General features: G+C 37.6%; 1 protein-coding gene across 6 annotated transcripts in view; it reads left to right on the forward strand.

Moving 5' to 3' along the window:
• Nucleotides 1-13,496, forward strand: part of CNOT6 (CCR4-NOT transcription complex subunit 6) — a 35,254-nt gene extending 21,758 nt beyond the window's left edge. For 3 of the 6 annotated variants that reach the window (XM_068959391.1, XM_068959389.1, XM_009672269.2), the window contains exons 4-12: nt 1,125-1,210; nt 2,213-2,317; nt 2,409-2,477; nt 4,053-4,210; nt 4,732-4,886; nt 5,845-5,999; nt 7,026-7,256; nt 8,533-8,735; nt 9,425-13,496. In XM_068959391.1, coding sequence (XP_068815492.1) covers nt 1,125-1,210; nt 2,213-2,317; nt 2,409-2,477; nt 4,053-4,210; nt 4,732-4,886; nt 5,845-5,999; nt 7,026-7,256; nt 8,533-8,735; nt 9,425-9,637 — 1,375 coding nt within the window. In that variant the 3' untranslated portion in view covers nt 9,638-13,496. The remainder of the gene's footprint in view (nt 1-1,124; nt 1,211-2,212; nt 2,318-2,408; nt 2,478-4,052; nt 4,211-4,731; nt 4,887-5,844; nt 6,000-7,025; nt 7,257-8,532; nt 8,736-9,424) is intronic. The other 3 variants (XM_068959392.1, XM_068959390.1, XM_009672278.2) reach the window with 1 other exon arrangement.
• The last annotated feature ends 8,563 nt before the right edge of the window (nt 13,497-22,059 follow it).

The following is a 22,059-nucleotide window of genomic DNA, read 5'->3' on the forward strand; positions in this document are numbered from 1 at the left end:
AACAAAATGAATTTTACAAGAAGTCATTTTTTTTACCAATGTGTTAGCAAAGGACCAGTTCTCTCTCTCTCTCTCTTTTTTTTTTTTTTTTTTTTAATGCAAAGCTAGAGGTAGTGATGTTTTCTGTTTGCTTCATATACTCTCTTGTGGGAATCTAAAAGAATTCATATGACTCCTATATACAGGTTTGCTTTGCTCCCCGCCCTCCTTTCTGCCCCTGTCCAAATACTTTTCCATTCTCAGATACTGAAAATTGTGAGGGAAGTTTTCACTACTCTAGACTGGAACATTTTTAAGAAAGTGAAAAGTCCATTTTCTCTGCCCAGTTCATAGGGATATGTAGGGGTGTGGTGGTTTATTTGATTTTTTTGTTTGTTTTATTTTTTTGGTGAGTTAAAAAGCATGCATTTTGTCTTAACACCGAAACAGTAAAGACAAAAAACAGATGATTTTTATTTTTTAACTAGAACCATTCTCTCTCTCTCTCACTGTCTTTTTTTTATGCCTGAAAACTCATACACAGTAGCTCAGAATACATCTAAGTTGCCTTATGTGACAAAGGAAAGAAGTTTAACTGAAAAAATTTCATTTTCTGTGAGGCATGTGGTCTTCTCTGTCTTACTCAACATACAGTATAAACCAGTGTTTACAAGAGACCTTAACTAAAAAGAATTTTAGCTGCACTAACCTGGTAGTATCATAGCTCTATTGGAGTACGTTCATGGTCCCGGAGTCTTTGCTTATTTGTTTTCTTGGATATAATTTTTCTTTATTTGACCTTTAATCGTAGCTGAACTGTTTTGTGGTATGGTTTGTCAGAACTGTTACTGCTTCATCACTAGTAGTTATTAAATGCTTTAATTATTGTTAATGTTTACAAAATTTCTAACTATTTAAGATGAACTTGCCAACCAGCTACTTTCTTCTTTACTTCAACTTAATATGTGTTTTCTCTGCGCGTGTGTGAGAGAGAGCAGGATTTCCCTAACTCTTGCTGACTCAGTTTTTCACAATTGTGGTTTACTAGCACGTTTTTTCTTTCAGATACATTTCTTGTACTATAGGCTGCTGAAGACAAACCTTGCTCTGTTTTCAGCCTTATGTGATTCTTACTCTGTCTACAGGGAACTACATTTAAATAACAACCTGTTACGAGTTTTACCTTTTGAGCTGGGAAAACTGTTCCAGTTACAGACTTTGGGTCTGAAAGGTATTACTACTTTTTCTTTCTGTACTTTGTTTTATGATATCACTCTTGAGCTGTCGTGGTTGTAGAGTGCTGACTCGTACAATATTACTGAATAGCTGTCCCAGATGTAGCTACTTATTCCAGTTTTATAAATATTGTCATTTAGTGGTTGTTCAAAAAAGAACAAGAACTCCTTGGGAAAAATTCTCCAAATGCGAAGAGGTTTGCTTCTCTTTCTGGGGTTTAAGAGGAGGCTTTCTGTTGCTTCCCTAGGCTCTGGAGACAATATTTAAGTAAGAAATAATCTGCAGATTATTTATAGATACTGTACTCCCACCAAAAATGGAGTATGTTATACTATTTGAACACAAGCAGCAGTTTAAAATTGATTCTCACTTTTTTTTTTTCCTCAATACTCTCTGGATTCTAGCTATAGAAACACAGAATTCCACTTCAGTGGAAATTCTATTGCATGGGAGGCCTGCGTGTTCAGGGGTGTTGAGTGATGCTATGCCTCTAGACAGAGGCCTAAGTTCAGTCTTAAGTTTCAACAGTCTTTCTTCCCCTTCCTTAAAACTAGGTAACTGCAATGTGTGTTGTCAGAAGACTTTTAGGATCTGCTTCTACGTTTAGCAGACACTAGGCTCAGGTGCGACTGGCGCATAAGCCGCAAGTGGTCGTTTCTCTCGCGTTGAGCAAAGCACGCAGAGGTTGCTCATGTCTTTTGCCTCCTCAGCTCTGTGCCTGCACATGATACGGCACGTTCTGCCGTGCCGATTCTACGCTGCTGTTAGATCGAACTACAGAACTGAACACAGTCTTTCAGAAAATGGATGCAGGAGAGACTGTGGTGAAGTTCACTAGAACCATTCACACATGAAATGTTTTATGGGACCGGAGACTTAAGATTTGAAACCGATAAATAGTTTGTAATACTCTAGAGTCAGCATCTCTGAGAGAAGATACTAAACTCTGACACGTAAATTCATACTAGGTCTGACGTTTCTGTAAACGTATTTGCAGGAAATCCACTTACACAGGATATTCTGAACCTCTATCAGGAACCGGATGGAACGCGAAGGCTACTGAACTATTTGCTTGATAATTTGGCAGGTACTGCAAAAAGAAGTAAGTGATCATTCTTAAAACATTTGTTTCTGCTGCTTAAAATAAATTTGATTATCACTTGTTGTATTTCTCTTTTAAAATGTTCCAATAGTTTCAACAGAACAACCACCTCCAAGATCTTGGATTATGTTGCAAGAACCAGATCGAACGAGACCAACAGGTACTGTAACACTTCATGGGTTTTTTTTCTTTTTCTAAACGCTGTTGATCTTTACTGCCTGCTGAAAAAATTTGCTGCTTGAACTAACCTACATCATCTGTGCAGTGCTGGCAGCCAGCTAAAGTATTCCTCTCTCAGTTTGAACGTTTGTCTCTAGATTTAACCATGTTTTATTACGAAAGTAGTTTCTTTTTAATTAGCATACTCCTCAAAGGAATTGAAAGTGTTATCCAAAAAGAGTTATATAGTTGAATTGCAGTAGGCTTAACTGACTGTTTTTTTTGAAGAACAAAAAATGGCAGAATATGATCATAATTCTTCACTGATATGTAAATTTTTCTTTTAAGTAACCTATATATCATCTTTGACTCTAGACTTTTTTTTTACTGTTGGTATTCATGCGCTGTTTAAATGTTTACTGATTTATTTATTTTTATTTTTTTTCTCCATGAAGTGCCTAAAATACAGGCTTATATATTTGTCTGCCAACCCAAACTCTTCTTACCGTCTTTCTCAATTATTGCAGTGACCTGTACTTCAGGACTGACCTATGTATTCTTTCCCCTATTGATTTTATTAAGAAGGTTGCTTCAATGGGTACTTTCTTTCTTGTCACTGTCATTTCTTCAACAGCTCTTCTTTTGCTGTTGTATCAAATAAAATTTGTTTGTTCTCACTTGAAAGATATTATGTAGCTTGGCTTTTGCTGTCTTCTGTCCGCTTTCAAAATGCGGGGCTTGGGGCTTTGACTCCCAGTCAGCCTGGGATTATCGGCTCAGTTTGCAGGGATTGTTGGCTCAGTTTGCAAAATCTTCAGATAGCTGTGTCTCTCTCCGCCCGCCCCAAGTTGTTCCTCACTCTTGAGAGAGCACCCAGTGAACTTCCACGGAAAGTATCTCGTTATTGTACTGCAGATGCCTTAATACTTAAAAAAGAAAAGAAAAAGAAAAAAATGCTTGTTACCTGTCGTGTTGCCCCAGATTGTCTCGTTGTGTCCCCTTGCGTTCCAAACAAATACGGAGAAGTAGATTTTGTCGGTTATCTTTACAGTTAAATTCCAAGCTTTTTGAAGTAGAAATGCTTAGGTTTTCCTTTTGCCTGCGTAGTGTACTGTGCAAAGGGATCCTAGCCCTAAATGTGGATCTGTTACAGTTCATGGTGGTAATAATTAAATAGGTTTTAAATAATCTATTTAAGGAGTTTGCAAGCCTTAGTATAGTTAGCAAATTTGTTAAGTGTTCAATACAGTTATCTTGTTTTGCTTTTACAGTAAGTGATGTATTAACGTGAAAGTATGTTTGCCTGCTATTTACTGTGTCAAGCATACAAAGAGTTCTTTTTTCTTTTCTTCTTTTAAATTAATGTTAGAAGGTTGCTGTAAATCCAAACTTGCAGGGTAGTTTGTCCTTCTAGAAGGTCTAACAAATGCTTTTTTTAGTATAGGTGCAGGTGCCGTGTTTTGGTTGAAGCAAGTGAAGCATGAATTGATAAAATGACTGAAGACAAAAGTGAAAAAAACGTAATTGTACTTTCTGTTAAATATATCAGTGTGTAAGTAAAATTGTTGTTCTGCAGCCTTGTTCTCTGTCATGTGTTACAACGTACTTTGTGATAAATATGCTACCCGGCAGTTGTATGGCTATTGTCCATCTTGGGCATTGAACTGGGAATACAGAAAAAAAGCCATTATGCAGGAAATCCTGAGCTGCAATGCTGACATCATCAGCCTTCAGGTAAAAAAAAAAAAAAATGTATTTCTATTTCTTTTCCTTTTGTATTCTCATGTGCTGGCTTCTCTATATTAAATATATTTACAGCAAGTAGTGTGTTTTCAAAACCATCTTAAAAACAAACAAAAAGAAAAAGTAGTGTTTAGAACAGTATTTGTTGCTTGACATCAGAAGAATGCTTTTCAGCCCACGCAGTAGGAATGTGAATCAGCAGCTGCTGATCAAAGAAATCTGTGTGGGGGTGTCTTTGTGTGTGCATGTGGATGTGGGGGTATAATTGACACATTTTGAAATAAAAGGCCTGAGGTAATCACAACTGGAGGGATTACAGAAATGCATTTATGTTTTCTTCTTAAAATAGGAATATTACCCTCTCATTTGCATTCTCTGATGTACTTAATTCTTACAACTTTTCTAAAGCTAGTTTGAAAATGATTTACGCTTCTAAAGAGACTAAATAATATCAGTCTTCTGTGTTTTGGTAATAGTACGTTCATGCTGTGTGCTGTCTTACAACTTTATAGGAGGTTGAAACTGAACAGTACTACAGTTTTTTCCTGGTAGAATTGAAAGAACGTGGCTATAATGGATTCTTCAGTCCAAAATCTAGAGCTAGGACAATGTCAGAACAGGAAAGAAAACATGTTGATGGTTGTGCAATATTTTTCAAAACAGAAAAGTAAGTGCTGTGTTTTATGAAGCCTACTATTGTGTCTTGCTCTTTTTCACACAATTTCTTGAATCAGTCTATAGCCCAGACAGTTTGGCAGTAGTCACCCTTTTCTGTAGCCATTCAGTATTTCTTTTAGAGCATTCCTATCTAAGAATAGTCTGTACAAGAGAAGTCATTCTGTCTCTAACTAGCAATAGAGAATTTTATCCTGAATTTTTGTCTAAATTTAAATTCATTCTTTTGGAGCAAAATAGGTTGGGAGGGCACTAAATTGTACTTTAATTGGTGAGTAAATGTGTCTCAGTCATGTTATGTTAATAACGGAAAAATAATGAGAGGGGGAAAAAAAACTTTTTAGTAAAGAAACTGATAATCCGAAAGATTGCTGAAATGGACCTCAGACATCCTTGTCTTTTTGATATGCTAGCCTTCTGAAAAAGCGAAAGAAAAGGCACTTAAAATTACTGATCATTTCTGACAAAAATACCTCACTTAAGAGCTGCAACATTTACTGATTGTGTCATATTGTACTTGTACTTTTGCTTGGGTATGAGGGTAATAATTTCCTTTCCTCCTCTTGCTTCCAGTCCTTTGTGTCCACAAGTAAACGCAGGTGCCTAGTTTGATACCTTTTGGCTCAGAAGCAATTATTTAGTCACTCTATTAAACCTGGAAGTTTGAACTAGAATGTGATGCAGAATTAGAAACAAGCGCTCCTTTTCTGTAGTCTCTTTTTTAATGAAAGAAAATCTTTTAATTGAAATCAGCTTAACATAAAATATTTGAAAATTGCTAAGCAAACTATACCCTTTGATTTCAGGTCAGGATTTTTATGAAATTATGTGACCCACTGAGATTTCCACATCATAAATGTATTTGAAGTTTAATTAGAAGGGGAGTTACCTGTAACGTTTCCTTTGGCATCCGTCTAGTGACGAAACCATGTTTGATGTTTCTCTTTCAGATTTACTTTGGTTCAAAAACATACTGTTGAGTTCAATCAACTAGCTATGGCAAACTCCGAAGGTTCAGAAGCTATGCTGAACAGAGTTATGACAAAAGATAATATTGGAGTTGCTGTATTATTAGAACTGCGAAAGGAATTGATAGAAATGTCATGTAAGTCCTATTTAGTTCAATTTTTGAATAGATGGTCTGTGCTTTATAATTGAAAAAACAAAATGGATTTTTGTTGCATTAAAACATAGAGAAACTGAGTTCTACAGATGAATATAACTTCGTGCATTGTATGACCAAACAATTTATCTCTGAAGAGGAGTTGGGGAAAAGTCATATTATTCAAATGATGAGGGTTTGGTTTTGTTTTTTTTTTTTCACTTTTACATTTTGTTTAAAAAAAAAAAAAAGTATGAAGAAAGATTGAGTTTTGAAGAAGCGGGGAAAACAAACTTGGCCTATTTTTCTTGGAGGTATGGACAGGTATCAGAAAATCAATTGGTATTGGTTTCATGCTTCTGGATTACATATCTGCATAATTTTAGTTTTTCTTCACTGTCATGCTTATAAAACCTGCTTGTTCTGCCCTGTCACTCTTAATTTAGGAAATGTAAATGGGCCTTATAAATACCTCAGTGGGTCCCTATTAAACCTATGTGAAGTTTATCCAAATAAGAACCTATTAAATCAGATTCTAACAAATAAGCCTTTTAAAAAGCACCTCTGGCAAGAGAGGGAACTTACATTTTAGAAGTTGTTCACATTGTAGAACTCATTCCCTAGGAGGATACGGGCAGTGCTTGTTTACCATCACAAATAACATAACCCGAGGAAAACTGTTGCAATTTTTAAAAATACACTATTTGTCAGTGGGCCTATCTATTATTTGTGGTAATTAATTGTATTCTTCAATACATAGGTGATACTTGAACCAGGCTAGTCCTGTTAGTTAATGGTCTTCAATGTGAAACACAATTATTCCTAGTATTTTGTATGAACTAAAATGCTTATCAGACATAAGGGGGATTGTATGACCCTCTTCATGTAAAACATGGCACGTATCATTTAGTTTAACCTTCTTCAAGCAACGGGATATTTGTTCTCCATTGAAACATCTTATTTAAAATTCAGCTCAGTTAAAGATAGTAGTGTTTTCTGTTCCTGACCATGTAAATAATTAAATTTTAGCCGGAAAGCCGCATCTTGGGATGGAAAAGCAGCTAGTTCTTGTAGCTAATGCCCATATGCATTGGGACCCAGATTATTCTGATGTGAAGCTGGTTCAGACTATGATGTTCCTGTCTGAGGTAAAGAACATTATTGATAAAGCTTCTCGTAGTCTCAAACCTGGTGTTTCAGGAGAACTTGGGACCATTCCACTTGTACTGTGTGCAGATCTCAATTCTCTGCCAGACTCTGGTAAGAGTACTATTTTTTTATTTTTTTAGACTGCTTTAAAGTATGTAATAATTTAAAATGTAAGGTGGTTTTTTGAAGGAATTTTCAACATAAAAAATAAGTTATTTGATATTATAACCTCTAAAGGTACTAAGGAAATAGAAGGAAGAGCTTTTCATGAGTGACCTTACTGCCCATGCAGTATTATGGAAATATCTTGTCTTTCAGAAACATTTTGTTTGTTATTTGGGAGTAAAGGAGTGGAAAGGAAGAAAATGTCTTCCAAAATAACTGGAAGTATTAGTATGTTACCGATAAGTGTGGGGTGTTTTTGTTACTGTTTTTTTTTTTTTTTTTAAGTGTGAAAATACAGATTCTTCTCTTTAAAGTTGCAATCATTTTCTGGAGCTTAAATGTTTTAGGACTCCTGAAATTCTATACATCTCTTAAACGTTATCAGAAAGGGATTCTTCAGAGCTCACTACTAATATAGGACTTTCTTTGACTTTGGCAACTTTACAAAGTGCTAGAAAAGAACAGATTAAGTGATCCCCTTTTTTGACTTTTTCCTCAGGTAGACCACTGCAGTAGAGCTACCCTTCCATTCTATCGTTAGTTTGTCAATATAATAATCTCTCCTGCCCCATCCCACCCTCCTTTTGGCCTCTTTTGGGCAGCTCTTAATGTCCATTGCACTTGGTAGGAGTGGTTATTGCTTAGCATTACTGGAAATCCGATTCACTGTGATCCTGAGAAAGCAAGTATTTTTAATGGCTATTGCAATAGCCAGTTCTTATATCCAATTTGTATCTTTGGAACAACTAGTCATTTCTTTTACTTTCTGGATCCCTAACAAAGTTATTCTGAAATTAAACAGCATGACTGTAATTTTCCAAGACACAGGTCTGTCAGCTTGGCTTTGTTGCCTCGTTAAAGTTAACCTCATTTGAAGTATTGTTATGAAGCTTGGCTTTTTTGCAAGATTTTAACCTAAGAATTTTGAAACCCAAGACTTGGGCACGGAGATGAGGTGAAAAGGAAGCTACCTACTTAGCATCTATGGAATTTTATTTCTGCTTCTTTCATCTTCCTCCCAATCAGTTTGCTCCTTACTAAGCTTCTAGTATTTTTTTCTAATCAAAGAATGTCTCTTTATTCTAGGTGGCGTTTCCTTTTGACATTCATATATGTTGTCTTGGAATATTTTATAAGAACTACTGCTGACTCTGTTGTGTATCTGTTATGCTTTATATGAGCAAAACCTTAAGATTGCATATATACGTGTCTGTCCTATTAGGTGTCGTTGAGTACTTGAGCACTGGTGGAGTGGAAACAAACCACAAAGATTTTAAGGAACTGAGATATAATGAAAGTCTTACTAACTTCAGCTGTAATGGGAAAAACGGAACAACAAATGGGAGAATTACACATGGTTTCAAGTTGAAGAGTGCCTATGAGAATGGTCTAATGCCTTACACAAATTACACATTTGACTTCAAGGTAAAGAGTTTGCCAGTATTTTGAAAAAGTTTTCCCACTTGAAGCTAATCTAAAGTGATTTGCTGTACTAAGCTGTTAAAGAAGTTCAGCTGCTTGGGTAGCTAACAGTAAGCTTATCGAGTTTGTATTTAAAACATAGCAAATTGGAGTACATAACAGTTCATTTTCCTAGGAACCAAGTTTCACTTTTTCTTTTTTGCGTCTTGTACTAGATTTGCAAGTCTTGGGCTACTGTTATTCTTCCTTATAAATAGGAAGACTTCATATTGTAATACTGCAAGCTAAACAAAATAGTGTAACAGTGACAGTTAAGGTGCTAACTGCAAGGAAATAATAATCCATGTTACTGCTTGAAAGCTATCAGTGCTTCCTTGTCCAGGGAAAACAAAAGACTGTTGTTTTCCTCTTCAAAAGTAGAGAAATGTGACTTGAAGCTTTGTAGGAGGTTTGAAATTACACCCCACAAAAGCAGGGCAGAAGTGATACAGGGTGGACTTTTTCTTTGTTTTCCTATCTATATTAGGCAGCTCTTGGGATAGGAAGTAGAAATCTCCTAAATTAATTTGCCGTGGAGGAGGAATGGTCGTACTTAAGTTATTCCTAATACTGAGCATACCTTTTGTTTGGAAAAATAATATGGGTGAAGAGTTGTATACTAATAATCAATTTTATTCCCTTTCTTGTTTCAGGGTATTATAGACTACATCTTCTACTCTAAACCTCAGCTAAACATACTTGGTATTCTTGGACCTTTGGATCATCATTGGTTAATAGAGAACAATATAAGTGGTTGTCCACATCCACTCATCCCTTCTGACCACTTCTCACTTTTTGCACAACTGGAGCTTTTGCTGCCTTTCCTGCCTCCTGTAAATGGAATCCATCTCCCTGGCAGGAGGTAGTCAAGTACGTTTTAGAGGGCAACCTCAATCTAACTTGTACAATTGTAAAATCTGAATATAGAGGAGTGAGGTATGGCCAACAGGGATTTTTTTCTCAATGATCTTAATCTTAAATCTAATTATTTGCTAAAGACATAGTAAAAGCCAGGTGCTATCAACAGACACAATTCTGAGCCCAATATACTTTGTATACTGTTAGACAGTGATTGGTGCATTTGCACCTTTCTTTAATACGTTACAATTAACCTTCCTGTTTCTTCTATCTAACATGACATTTTCATGCCTTGAAATAGGGAATTGTTATATACAGTATATTCTCTTTGCACAGTTATCTGTAGCACTACTTTTTTGAGGCCAGTAGGAACATCCAGAGAACATTCTTCCGTACTTCACTCCCTCCTTTTTCAGACTTGTTTGTAAAATATAGAATTTGAATTTAGCCTTTATTGATTGTATATGAACAACAGAAAACCTGATTTATGAGATTTTGTACTTAAAAAAAAAAAAAAATCAGATTTGGAAAATGATTGTATTGTAAACTAAGGCTAAATTTTTATCTGTTTTCATGTGTTATAAAGGCCAGCTTGTAAAAGAGGTTGTCACAGGTTTTCTCTGCTAATGATTTGCACTGTTAGGGTTTTGTTAGCCCTTTTGTACTACTTTTTATGTTCAATTGAGAACATTGCTTTTAAAATCCAAATCTGTAAAATCCTAGTGAGTATCTTACAAAGGTAACTAAATACATTCTGTCTTTTTCCAATTAAAAACAAGAAAAGCGTAGAGTTCTCACAGAACAGATAAGCTAAGCAGTGAATATAAGTAGACCTGTATGGATTGAAAAGTTATTGTTGATATGTACACACTCAGATACTTTTCTCATCTCTAATTTTGGAAGTAAAATTAGGGATACTTGTGTATAGCTTCTTCATTTCTGTTTTAAATACTTGTCCTATCTCCGCTGTGCCTGCTTAAATTTGTTCTCAACTAGCACTGCCTGTGCATGCAGAGAGATCCTGTGCATCCTCTTTTAATTTTTTTTAAATAATGTTAACACTTGTGAAAATTTTATGAAGATACTTTTGTATAAGCTGTGGCATCTTTTTTTCCTTTGTGAAGCATTGAATATCACACTTTTTGAATATGTTCAGGTTTTGGGTACACAGTTTCTAGCTTCAAATACCCATGCACTGCTTCTTTCAGTGTCATTGCACAGTGCTATTTTTCCCACTAAGAATTACTATCATGTGAATTCTCTTTAGTTTAAGTGTGTTCCTCAGTTTCAGAAAGTATCATTCCTTGAAGAAAAAAACAGCCCTACATTTTGCTATTGATGAAGCAGTGTAAAATAAATGCGTTTTCAATACAGGTCCCACAGACAATTCTTCAGATCATTTTTAAAGTGACCAAGTCTTATTTTAAAGTGTCAAGCAAGACTAAAGTTATAGTGTACCCTCAGTGCCATTTGTGTCATGAAGCCAAGTACTTAACAGCTTACAAATGTAACTTGTATATTTCTATCCTAAAAGGGAGAATTTATCTCCTTAAACTAAATACAACTTCAATAATCAATGTAAAGAATTGAGATAGAGAGCTTGGTCTTAAACAGCTTTTGTTTCGGCTGCAGGCAGAGAAGCAAAAGGACACTGAGCATTAAGAAAAACTTTCTAAATATTGTGAATTTTTATATATAAGAGAGCGGATTGGTAATAATGATTCAAAATTTTATGAAAAAGTAGTCAGCACATAAGTGTGCTCAAACCGTTCTGTTTTAAGCTGAAAGTAAATATGACAAACAGATCGGATATGTAAAATATATATTTTAAATTTCAACAGGAGAAATCTTGATCTTGAATCCTTGTCTGGGACCTGATCTCTTGGGGTTATTTTGTTTTGGTTTTAGTTGTGAAAACACCAAACATGTCCAGTTTATAATCAGTACATTGAAATGCTGGTAGTATTGCTGTAGTAGACTTAATGCGTAGTGTTATTTTTTTTCTGTTTGTTTTTTTGGGTTTTTTGTAAAGTGTGAATAAAAGGTGTTTTACTCATGTTTCCTTAATGATGTCTTGGTAATGTACATCATGATAATTTCCAGTGATGATGAGCCAATTTAGCTTGTCAAACTGAGCGAACTGTTTTTCTTTTCTGATTATCTGGATTGTGTAATGAGTCCAGAAAGCTTTACAGAAGGGGAAGGGAAGCACTTACTCATTTTGTATTTCTTAGAGGGGGATAATTTACTTTAATAGATGCTGGAGCTTGAGTGCACTTGTTAGATTCTAAAGGTTTGAGCTTTATCCAATCTGTTTTCTCCTGTATTTCTTAGTCTTAAATATATTTGAATTTATGACAACATATTAAAATATGGCCCATATGTGCTTTTGGAGACACAACTGTTCTTGTTGAGTTACAGTGCAGTCAAAGGGTCCATTTTAAATAACCGTTTTCTCTGGCTTTTATATGAGGCTGTCGGGTCCTGATCAAAAACCCACTGAATACATTGAAGACACTCCTTTGACTTCACTGGGTTTTAACTGGACTGTAGCTATGACTCTGGGGCTGAAGGAAGGAGAAATATTTTGAATATAGGGAAAGACCAGATGCACCGAAATAGAGCTGAGATAAACTTTGTCAAACGATCTTTCAAAGAAAATATATTCCTGTGTCAAACAAATCTAACTCAAAAGTCTCAATTTCCAGCTATAATACAGAATAAGGCAATAAACCATGTCTTCACAAAATCGGAATGTTTGCTTTATAGAGTCTTTAACATAAAATGGTTATTTGCAGTATTTTTATTTGAGGTGGTTTTGGGTGTTGCCATAATGTACCTTCAGTGTTGTAAAAGCACATATAGCAAAAGTCACAGGAAATCAGTGGGGTTGAAAGGTTTTATTTAGGTTAGACCAGGCTCTTTTCCACTTAAAGTACAGTCAGCCATATCTTGTTTAGTTTCACTTACATTTACCAAAACTTCTGGATGTCAAAATGCAAATTGAAATATACCTTTAAGTAAAAGAATTGATTAGAGTACAAGACATTAATACACAAGTTGCTGATTTTAACAAAACACAAGTAAAAGAAAAAAGAACATACAAGACTGTTTTGTAATTATTTTGCCCTTTTAGCAGCTTCAAAAAAAAAAAAGTAAGTAAATTTGGCTAGCATTTTGATAGAACTGACTTTGTTTAGAATACTGTATGTATGCGTCTTTGATTTAACTTTAGCAAATCTCTGAAGTTTGTTTAGAATGCAGATTTAGAAAATAGCTTATGGTTTGCTTTTCAACCACACAATAAAACCTGTATTAAAGACAAAATAATTACAATATCATTCAAAGAAACTAATTGCATCATAAAACTTAACAAAATTTTCAGTTATCTGCTTAAGTAGCAAGCCTTTTTCATCCAGCCAGACACAGTATTTTTTTTTTTTTAGTATGTAACTGCTATTCTTTTCTTTTGGTTGCATAAATTTGTAACACTTAAGTGTCTTGGTATGTTTAAGTAGTGTCTAAAATAGAATTACTTAGTCTTTATTCACAGTACTTCTGTATAATGTGTAATGCACTGGACTAACTCTTGTTTACCATTCATGTAACAAAAACCAGCACATTATCTGCACTAAGCTCAAAGAATGTTGCATTTGTCTATAGGCAGCTCTTCAATAAGATAAATGGGAAACTGAATATGGTCTGATGGTAAACAAGGGCTTTTACTGTTCTCTTCAGTGGAACTTTCTTCTTGGTCAAATTTTAACTAGTTAGTATTATATTTATATACAGGGTCTTCTTTTTCTTTACCAATGTATTTTCCTACTCATAGCTGACCAATAAATCCAATATCTGTTTCAAACCTTCTTGAAGTCTAATTCATATTTTAACTTAAATTATAAAGCTTATCTCAAGTTGCTCAAATAGCCGAAGTGAACGAAGCATGCTAAGGGAAAATGGAAATACAAGAAATTTGACAATCCTGCATAATCCTGAACTCGGCAGTTTTCTGGATCTGCAGTCCAGAAGATTATTTGAATCACTTGGGTTTGGACTGCAAAACCAAGCACTGGCTAGTAATGCCTCCAGAATTTGTGGAAAGCCCAGGTCCAAATGTGAAATGTGCAACCTACTCCCTGTCCGTAAAATAGGAAGACCTCAGCCCTAGATCTTCATGTCTGGCCAACTTCTGACCTTCGTAAGTCAACGTGGTGAGTTATGCTGCATACGACCCAGGTTTTGGCTGTGTCCAGTGCCTCCCGCTCCCTCCTTCTCCTCCTTCCCTACCATCCCACAAAGCCCAAAGAAGATTTGGGGTCTGGCAGTGGGAAGGGATGGGCATGGTTTTCTTTGAGAATTCCTCTTTCCGTTAATTTATCCTAGGAGGGGAGACAAAGTGAAGATTTCTTGCCTCTTTTCTCAGAAGTGTGATTCAGCTAGCCCTTGTCCTTAATTCTTAATATCTTGATGTTCATTACAGACTTCAGCAATTAATTTCTCATTGGGTCTATGTCATGTGAAACTAATTCTTGCAACGTGTTTGCAATCTTGCCACTAGATGGTGCATGTAACACAGGCTTTATGTGCACAGGGCGTTGTGGAGGGTGAGTTTTAGAGTGACATCCAGGAACTGTGGCCGGTGGAATTACCCTTAAGAATATTTGCTGGATTTCAGGACTAGGACCTAAACTTTTCCAGTGACAGCAGTTGGTTTGGTAATATCCATGTTGATTAAATGTTGGGTTTATAAATCCAGCTGTCATGACAGGAAAATGCAAAAGACTTGCTCAATGGAAGATCGCTCTAGGATCTTTTGTTTGTTGGATTTAGTCTACTTAATGTAATGTTTTAAGGTGCATACAGTTGTTACACAGTTGCAAACTGGAGTTCATGAACTCTTAGATAGTATCTGCTTATTTGGCATGTAAGTATGGGGGATCCATCCATATGGAATTAAGTGATAACTTTGCAAAAAGTTGTGGAAGGCCTGATGTCCTGTCCAGAGAGAGTATATAGAAAAAGGACTCTCTCAGTCTGGCAGTCTTTTGAGTTGAGTTGTGTCATCTTGTCCTAAACCAGGTAGGAGAGAATTTGTCTTTCCTTAACCTGCAGGAAGCTAACTAGAACTTTTTAAATGTAGTTAGGTGTCTGATCACCCTGGTTGTGTTTCTGGCTGTTTCAGTATACCCTGTGTCCGCTGGCTCTTCAGAGATGGTACAAAGTTGGTTTACCACCTCCTCGGGGGGGAATTGCCCAGATTGGTGCAGATGACTCGTCGGCATTTCCTTTGTACTGACGCAGGTAGAGCAGAGGGCCCTTGAGACACCTGGAATCAAGCCTAACGAGGGAGCAGGGAGGAGAAGCAGAGAATAGGTAAGGTACTTAAGGTGACCTTCTGGGAAAAACCTTATTTCATTAAAGGGTGAGTGTTCTGGTTACTTTCCTGCTTTTCATCTTGCCCTCCAAACCCAGAGGCACTAACTGAGCTCTCTCTGAATGTTTGCAAACTCTGTTTGCAAAAAGTTAATTAAGCTATGGGGATTTTTGGTGCATTTGAATATTTTCTTATTCCAAAGTATGCCTAGTATCCTCCCAAATTATGTTTTAAAAAGATAACGTACATGCTAGTTTAAATCTTCCCAGTGCGTGAGTGGATAGTATCGATTTCTTTTAGAAATGCTCAATGTTTATTGGGGGGGAAAAAAAAAAAAAAAGCAGAAGTGAATCTATACATTCCTATTGGGTTTTAAGGACCGCAAAGATTTAAACTTCAGCTAATCTTTCATAGCACACACTCCCCTCTCCATTGCAGATAAAAGAATGCCAAAGGTACAGACTGCTCCCCTCACAATATGAATTAATGGTAGTTCTGATAGCTTTGTTCTCCAAGGTGGCTAGTGGTTTTGATAGCGCTTCAAAAACTGGTTTCATTGATTTCACTTCCAGTCTTCCTTTTTAAGAAAAAAAAATATAGCAATTCATTCTCTACTCTTTGGCCATGAAGACTAAGACCTAGTGTGTATATATAAAGACCCGAACCAAGCTAGGCACTGGTTTTGCTCACCCTGACAGCAAGACTACATGAAGATTCAGGCTAGGAGGGCCAATGCCTAGAGATAAATGTCTTCTAATGATGTTTTTACCTCCCACTTCTCACATATGTAGCAGAATGAGAGAAATGTGCTTGGAATTATATTGAATTGGCACTCTTTTTTTTTTTTTTCTTTCAGCATCCCCCAGAGCTCTGTCTTTCCCTTTCTGCACAGTGCCTGCTCTCCAGTGCTTATGGAGAGTGATAGCTCTGCGACGGATGCTCAGTCTGAGCCCTGCACTCTCTCCAAGCCTGTTGGCTCTCTTATCAAAGCCACGCTATTGCGGGAAGAAGTTTTAAGAGTTACCATTCAATATATTTGATTTCAAGAAGTAATTACTTACATAAGAAAAAGGTTTAAGCATGTATTTCTACATCGAGGTGTAATTAGGTGATAGTCATGGAGGCTTAATAAGTGTTTTCCAGATTCAGGTCTTTGGACAATTGCTGATTGCTGGCGATTACGAAATTGCATCAAAGAAATAAGATAAGCACTTATGAAAGGTTGGGTGTTGTCGGTTGCCCTACTTCTGGTTTCCCAAAGATGCAAATGGATCTATGCTTTCAGAGCACCGTTCTAAATAAAGCAAACCAGTTTCTTGGCAATACTGAAGGCAGTACACTATAGATCTAAAGAAGAAATATAATTTTGAAAAAAAAAAAGCCAGTGCCCCAGGAGATCCACACTAATACAGGAAAATGGAGAGTATAAGTTTGGAAATCTTAGCTTTAAGAACAAATTGAGGCCTCAGATCACCAAAAAAAAGTTTTGCTATTAAAGGTAAGTCGTAATATTGTAAAGAGCTAAGTCACAGGTGATAGCACAGACAGAACGCTGTTTACTTTAACTAGTTACGTTTTAAATAGTGCAAAAGAGACATGTCCCCAGCTGAAGTGCTGATACATTCTTTGGAGGATGCAAGCCGGTGAGCAAAGTCTAATTCTTGCTTTTTTCTCAGTTCTAATCACCCAGCACTGAACAGCTGTCAACTTTTTTTTTTTTTTCCTTAAAAATAGGAAAAAGCGGTATAGCTCATAAACTTAGCGTAAATTATATTAAACAACATTTTTTGAACTCTTTGTTTGGACTCTCCGGGAGTATCAGAATCTTTGTGCTGTCCCATCACTACCCTTGCTCAATCAATCATGAGTGGGAATTCATAGATCTGATTTGATCTTCCAGCAAGGGAGGCAATACAAGAATGTTGGCGTTGTTTTTAGATTTATCATCCTATTGATTTTCCTAAAGAGTAAAAATGGTATGAGAGATTTACAGCACTTTTTTTGTTGTTATTGAGTTTGTTTCCACTTCTGATCCTCTCTGTTAATACTAGGCTTTTCCACAGCCCACTCATTTCTCTCTGTTCACGTGCTGGCCCTTGCTCTGCAGCTCTTGCCATGTCTGCTGTTTCCTGTCCCCTGCAGATCGTGCTCCCAATTGCCGCATTCCCACCCTGTGCCTGCAGCTCTCTCGGTTCTCCTCTTTCCTGGGCGCGGGGAGGAAGAGGCAGCCGGGGGGTGTCTGTTCCACCCTGTTCCATGCTAAAAAAAAAAAAAGCACTGCCAGGTATGGTAGAGGGGTAGAAAGCAGAGCAACCCATGGCTAACAGTATAGTTGCAGCTTTGGAGTCATGGCATGTAAACCAAAATTTTGTTGGAAGAGAGAATTTACTTAATGAATGAACACACCTGTGTGTTCATATCTGCTTCGCAAAGGCCTCTTTCTCCTTGAAAATCATAGCAACGGTATGGAGAAGGGTTTCTCTAAATATTAAGTGATTATAAACCCTACTTTTTTGTTTCCTTGTTCTCTGCAATTTTCTGGGCTGTGCAGTGGCGTAAACCAAATTTCATGCAAGACTGCTTCACAAGTCCGCATGGCTGCCTGGCATTTGGATGCTATGGACCAAGTTCCTGTTAGTCAGATGTTTGCACTTACACAGCTCATCAGGAGCATATGCTGCCATTCACAGAATATTTTCTGTTGAAATCTCAGAAATATGAATTACAGCTTACTATGCAAAGGTGGTGACCAGAGATATTTTGGCTATGAATAGAAAGGTTTTTGAGTTTCGTTTTTAGTAGAGGCAATCGTCTTCATTTTAATATCCGTCTTAGTTAACGCTTCTGGAGACTGAGCTTCCTCTGTCACAGCATGGTCACGGGTTTTCCAGTAAATAGTATCTGCTGTATTCCGCTGTATTCAGTAAAAAGTCTACGTGCAGTGCCAGTGAGAGAAAAGTTAGTCAAACGTGCTTGTCTCCCAAATTGCATTTTGATCTTCAGTTTCTCAGTTGATAAATTTCTGTGTTTTCATTCCCTTTGCAATGTTTTAACACAGTGTGTGGAACAACTGAAAGTTTATTCTTGCTTAGCTGTTTTCTCTGTATCTCTATATTAGTGTGGAATATTCCTGCAGTACTTGTAAGTATTAAGCTATGGTGTAAGTTTAGGTAACAAAATACAGGTAGGGCTGATATTAATTTCTGTAGCATTTTCTTCCTTAGGTGGAATCCATCATCCAGGGACTAGTAAGGGAGCAAGGGAGGAAGGAGATGAAAGTAAAGCTGAAAATCTGGGTTCTGGCCCAAAATAGTCAACAGAAAATTTTCCATTAACTCCAGTGGCAGTGGGTACTAGGAGAACAAGTGATCCAGGAGTGTAAAGAATGAAGTTTCCATGTGTATGGCCTGGAGACAGGCTTTCTTCCAGAGAACTCACTCTGACAATGATTTCTTGCCTTCTTGCTAGCTGAAACAAATTACAGCTTTTTCGCTTTCAGAGGTCTGGTCTGAGGAAGAAGCGAGAGCGCCTGTATATAGACGAGTCAAAACGTTGGTGGCTCGGAAGGAGGATGTTCTGTTCAGCTGATTCCTGTTTCTTGGACAATTGATCAGTCACTCAACTGTTCTATAATTTGGAGCACCTTCGCTCTTTCTATAACTTTTCCTAAGAAGAAAATAGCAGTCACTTATTTCATTGCATTGGCACCTTGATCCAGTCAGTGTGTCTCTGATCATCACATCTCCAGATGAAACTCTTTGAGCTTCTTAGGTGGAAGCATGTGTGTTTTCTAGGTCCTGGGTCAGGCTTCCGAGTGCTCTCGGTTCATGGGTGAATACAGCTGTGGTGACCTTGGGGGCTGCATCTCTCTCCTGCCACAAGGCATATACTGCACAAACCAGTACATACTTTCCACCTTTCCCCGAGGAAACAGGCACTTTTGGAGACAAGCAGTTCTGCATTATCATGATGGAGGTCTCCCTAGTTAAATGCAGAAATAGACTTTTCAAGCACCCAGCGGGGGTTAAAGTAAAAATGTTCAGCGTTTAGGTGGTTCCCAAGGCAAGAACGGGGGGATGATTGGGGTGGAGGTGGAGAAGCGTGCGTGCCCGAATTGCAGCACCAAATACAGGAATTCACATTCCACTGAAATGCCACTTTAGGTGTTTACAACCTTTTTTGGATCTGGTCCTGAATCTTTGGTATGTCTGTACAGTGGAATTAAATTTTCACATATGACAGCGTGAAAACTGTGGTTTCATCTAGTTGCATCATCTTCAGAAGATAGAGACCCTTGTCATTACGTTTGTCTCTATATTACTCATGTATCAAAGGAGCTATTCAAATGAGTTAAAAGGAAGACCCTTCTCGGTGCTGCAGCGTGTACTGTTCTTCTACTAGCACAGTCCTTCACTGGCTACAAAATTGCAGATGTTGCCTGTAATCTGTTCCTCTCTAAATAATTTTTATGCTAGGTTTTGCCAATCTTGCAAATGCTAATTCTTCCCCTAAGTAAGAATTACTCCCACTGGACAGAAAATAAAACTAACTCAACAGGACGGTAACTTGCTGAAGGTCATGGGTGTCAGGCTTGGGGAGAAGACTATGCCTGTGGTCCTCAGTCAAATTCCTGTGTTGTTTTCTGCTCTCTCTTATTCTGCAGGCAAATATCAGAAACTAAGATGTCATGAACAAAAGCATTTGGAGGGAGTATAATGAGGGTGCGATTGCTCTGCTTTCAGTTAGATCAAAAGGTATTAGGAGAGTGTAGAAACATGGTCATGTTCTATTCCGAGTACCTTTGCACAGTACGTTAAGCAATAAGTCTTAAATCTGTCATGTGTTGTTTGTTCTCTTCTGTCTCCCCAGTGGGAGAAATGTGTGCAGTGGAGTGTTTTGTTTTCATAATGATTTTTAAAATATTCTTGTGCTGGCAGGGAACGCTCTGTACAAGGTACCGAATGCAGGGCCTCCTTAAACGGCTCTGCGAAGGCCCTGATCCATAAAGGTATAGAGATCTCTATTTTCTTTTGAACTACAAGGGAGGTGAAATTAATTGGCTGGGAGCTCCTGTGGGTCGGGACGGGAGCGGTAAAATCTTGTAGTCCCACAGTTTCGTTGTGATACAAACGGCAAACAGTCTTCTCTAGAAAAAATTGTGTGTATCACAAACTGCCATGTAAATGCAGCCCTTAATATTTTTAATGAGAAGGGAAAGAAAACCACTCTAATACGTCCTAATTAGAATATTCCCTCTGATACCCAAGTCCTTCGTAGCCTCGCTGTTTCTCAGAGTTGAAAAGTTGTCAAAGTTGTGACAGATCATAGTAACTGTTACTACTCCCAGAATACCGGGCAATGAGGGAAAAAATATATATATAATTTTGCAAAAAAATTGCATAAACTTCATTTTGAAATGGAATTGCTGGAATGGGCTGAATGATACTTTTGTGCCACAGAATTCGGGGGGGGGGGTCTGTTTCCTCGACAATTTTGGCAATAGTCCTTCTCATTCTTATTTTAAAATGCCAAAATTTCTGGGGCAATGGGAATCCCAATTTTCAACCAAGTCTAACGAGAGCATATTTAAAAGTTGCCATATTTTCCTTTCTACCCCGTACCGTTTGTAACCAACTGTGGAAAGGAGGTTTCGTCTTTGGGTGTAGAACCCAAAGATTTCCGCTGCCTGTCTTAGATCGTCAGGCAGCTTTTCAGTTGTCAGCGTTAGGCTTAGAGCTACGTTTCTATCCAAAGCCTTTTCTTGAAGGCCGAGGAATTTAGAAGAGTAAACTGATAAACTTCGACTATGTTGTGCTACGCTTACAGTCACAACACGATACGCGTGCTGGTGAACTGTGCCAGGAACGTTTTTACGTTTTCATCTGTCTTTAAAGGCATTTGAACAAAGCTGTAGATTTGAAAACGAACAGAACCGCCCTCTGCAGAAAGTCACTGTTAAAATGTATAAGTTTCACTTATAATGCGAATTCAGCTCTTCAGGTACATGGAGTGGTGTTTAGCTGAGTTTATCATAAATTCCAGTTTCCGTACCATTCTGAATTGGGCATTCAGCACAAAATGTGTATGACAAAAAACTTAAAAGACAAAAATTCCAATCATTGTTGGAAATAATAGGTAGCTGATGTCAGAAAAATGTGTAAAACATTTAGATTTTTATCAGGATCTTTTAATGAAAAAAAATTGGAAAAAAAAAAACTACTTATGCCACAGAATTTGATTTGTAATGTGTCGTCTTAGGTACGTCAGGGATTTCAGAAGAAAGGAACAAATATCACGTGTGTAGCTGGAGCAGCCTTCCCAATACCATTTTCTACCATAGTCTTCCTTTAATTTCGAACGCTCGAAAGAGAAGGGTCTTAATGCTGCCACAGAGGTAGCGCAGGAAAGCGTGTTTAATCCCGGGAGAAGAGGGCAGAAGTTGAAGCCATGTCTCTGCCTTGCTCCTGCTGGAGGAACATGCCACGTTTCGGTGCCGAGGAGATAAGAGAGAAGGGAGGGAAATCCTGGCCGCGCTTGTTTGCCCGCTGGAGCCGTTCTCGCAGAAAGTTAAGCGTGTGCCGAAACGCTGGCGTCCGTGGGCATGGGGGTGAGTTAAAGAACAAAAAAGTCCCAGCTGCTGCGCCGAGGGACAGCTAGCACGCGCCTGCCTGCCTGCCCGGAGGTGAACGCCCTCCTGCGCGGGCGCTTTTGGCTTCTCGGCTCGCTTGCGCCGAACCTAATTTCTTCTCCTCTCTTTGGTGGTAGAAACCCAGTCTGTTCTTCTGGCTGCCACTGGAGTATAATTTAAATAAATAATTTAGTTAGTTATGCATAGAAAAGGGATGTAATCTTGGTCACACTTAATTGGAAGCAGAATAAAAGTGGCTTGCGTGATTTCAGTCCTTTTGCAGGAGCGAATATTTCTGTTTTCCTTAAATCCTTCAGGCAAGTCGTTTTGCTACGCAGGCCAGTACGCCAGGGGCAACCATGCTCCTCCCAGACCAGAGCGCAGAGAGAAAAATGAGATGTTATCTTGGAAACACTCTGCTATTATCT

Source organism: Struthio camelus, chromosome 13 (genome assembly GCF_040807025.1).
Source record: "Struthio camelus isolate bStrCam1 chromosome 13, bStrCam1.hap1, whole genome shotgun sequence".
NCBI classification, from domain to species: Eukaryota; Metazoa; Chordata; class Aves; order Struthioniformes; family Struthionidae; genus Struthio; species Struthio camelus.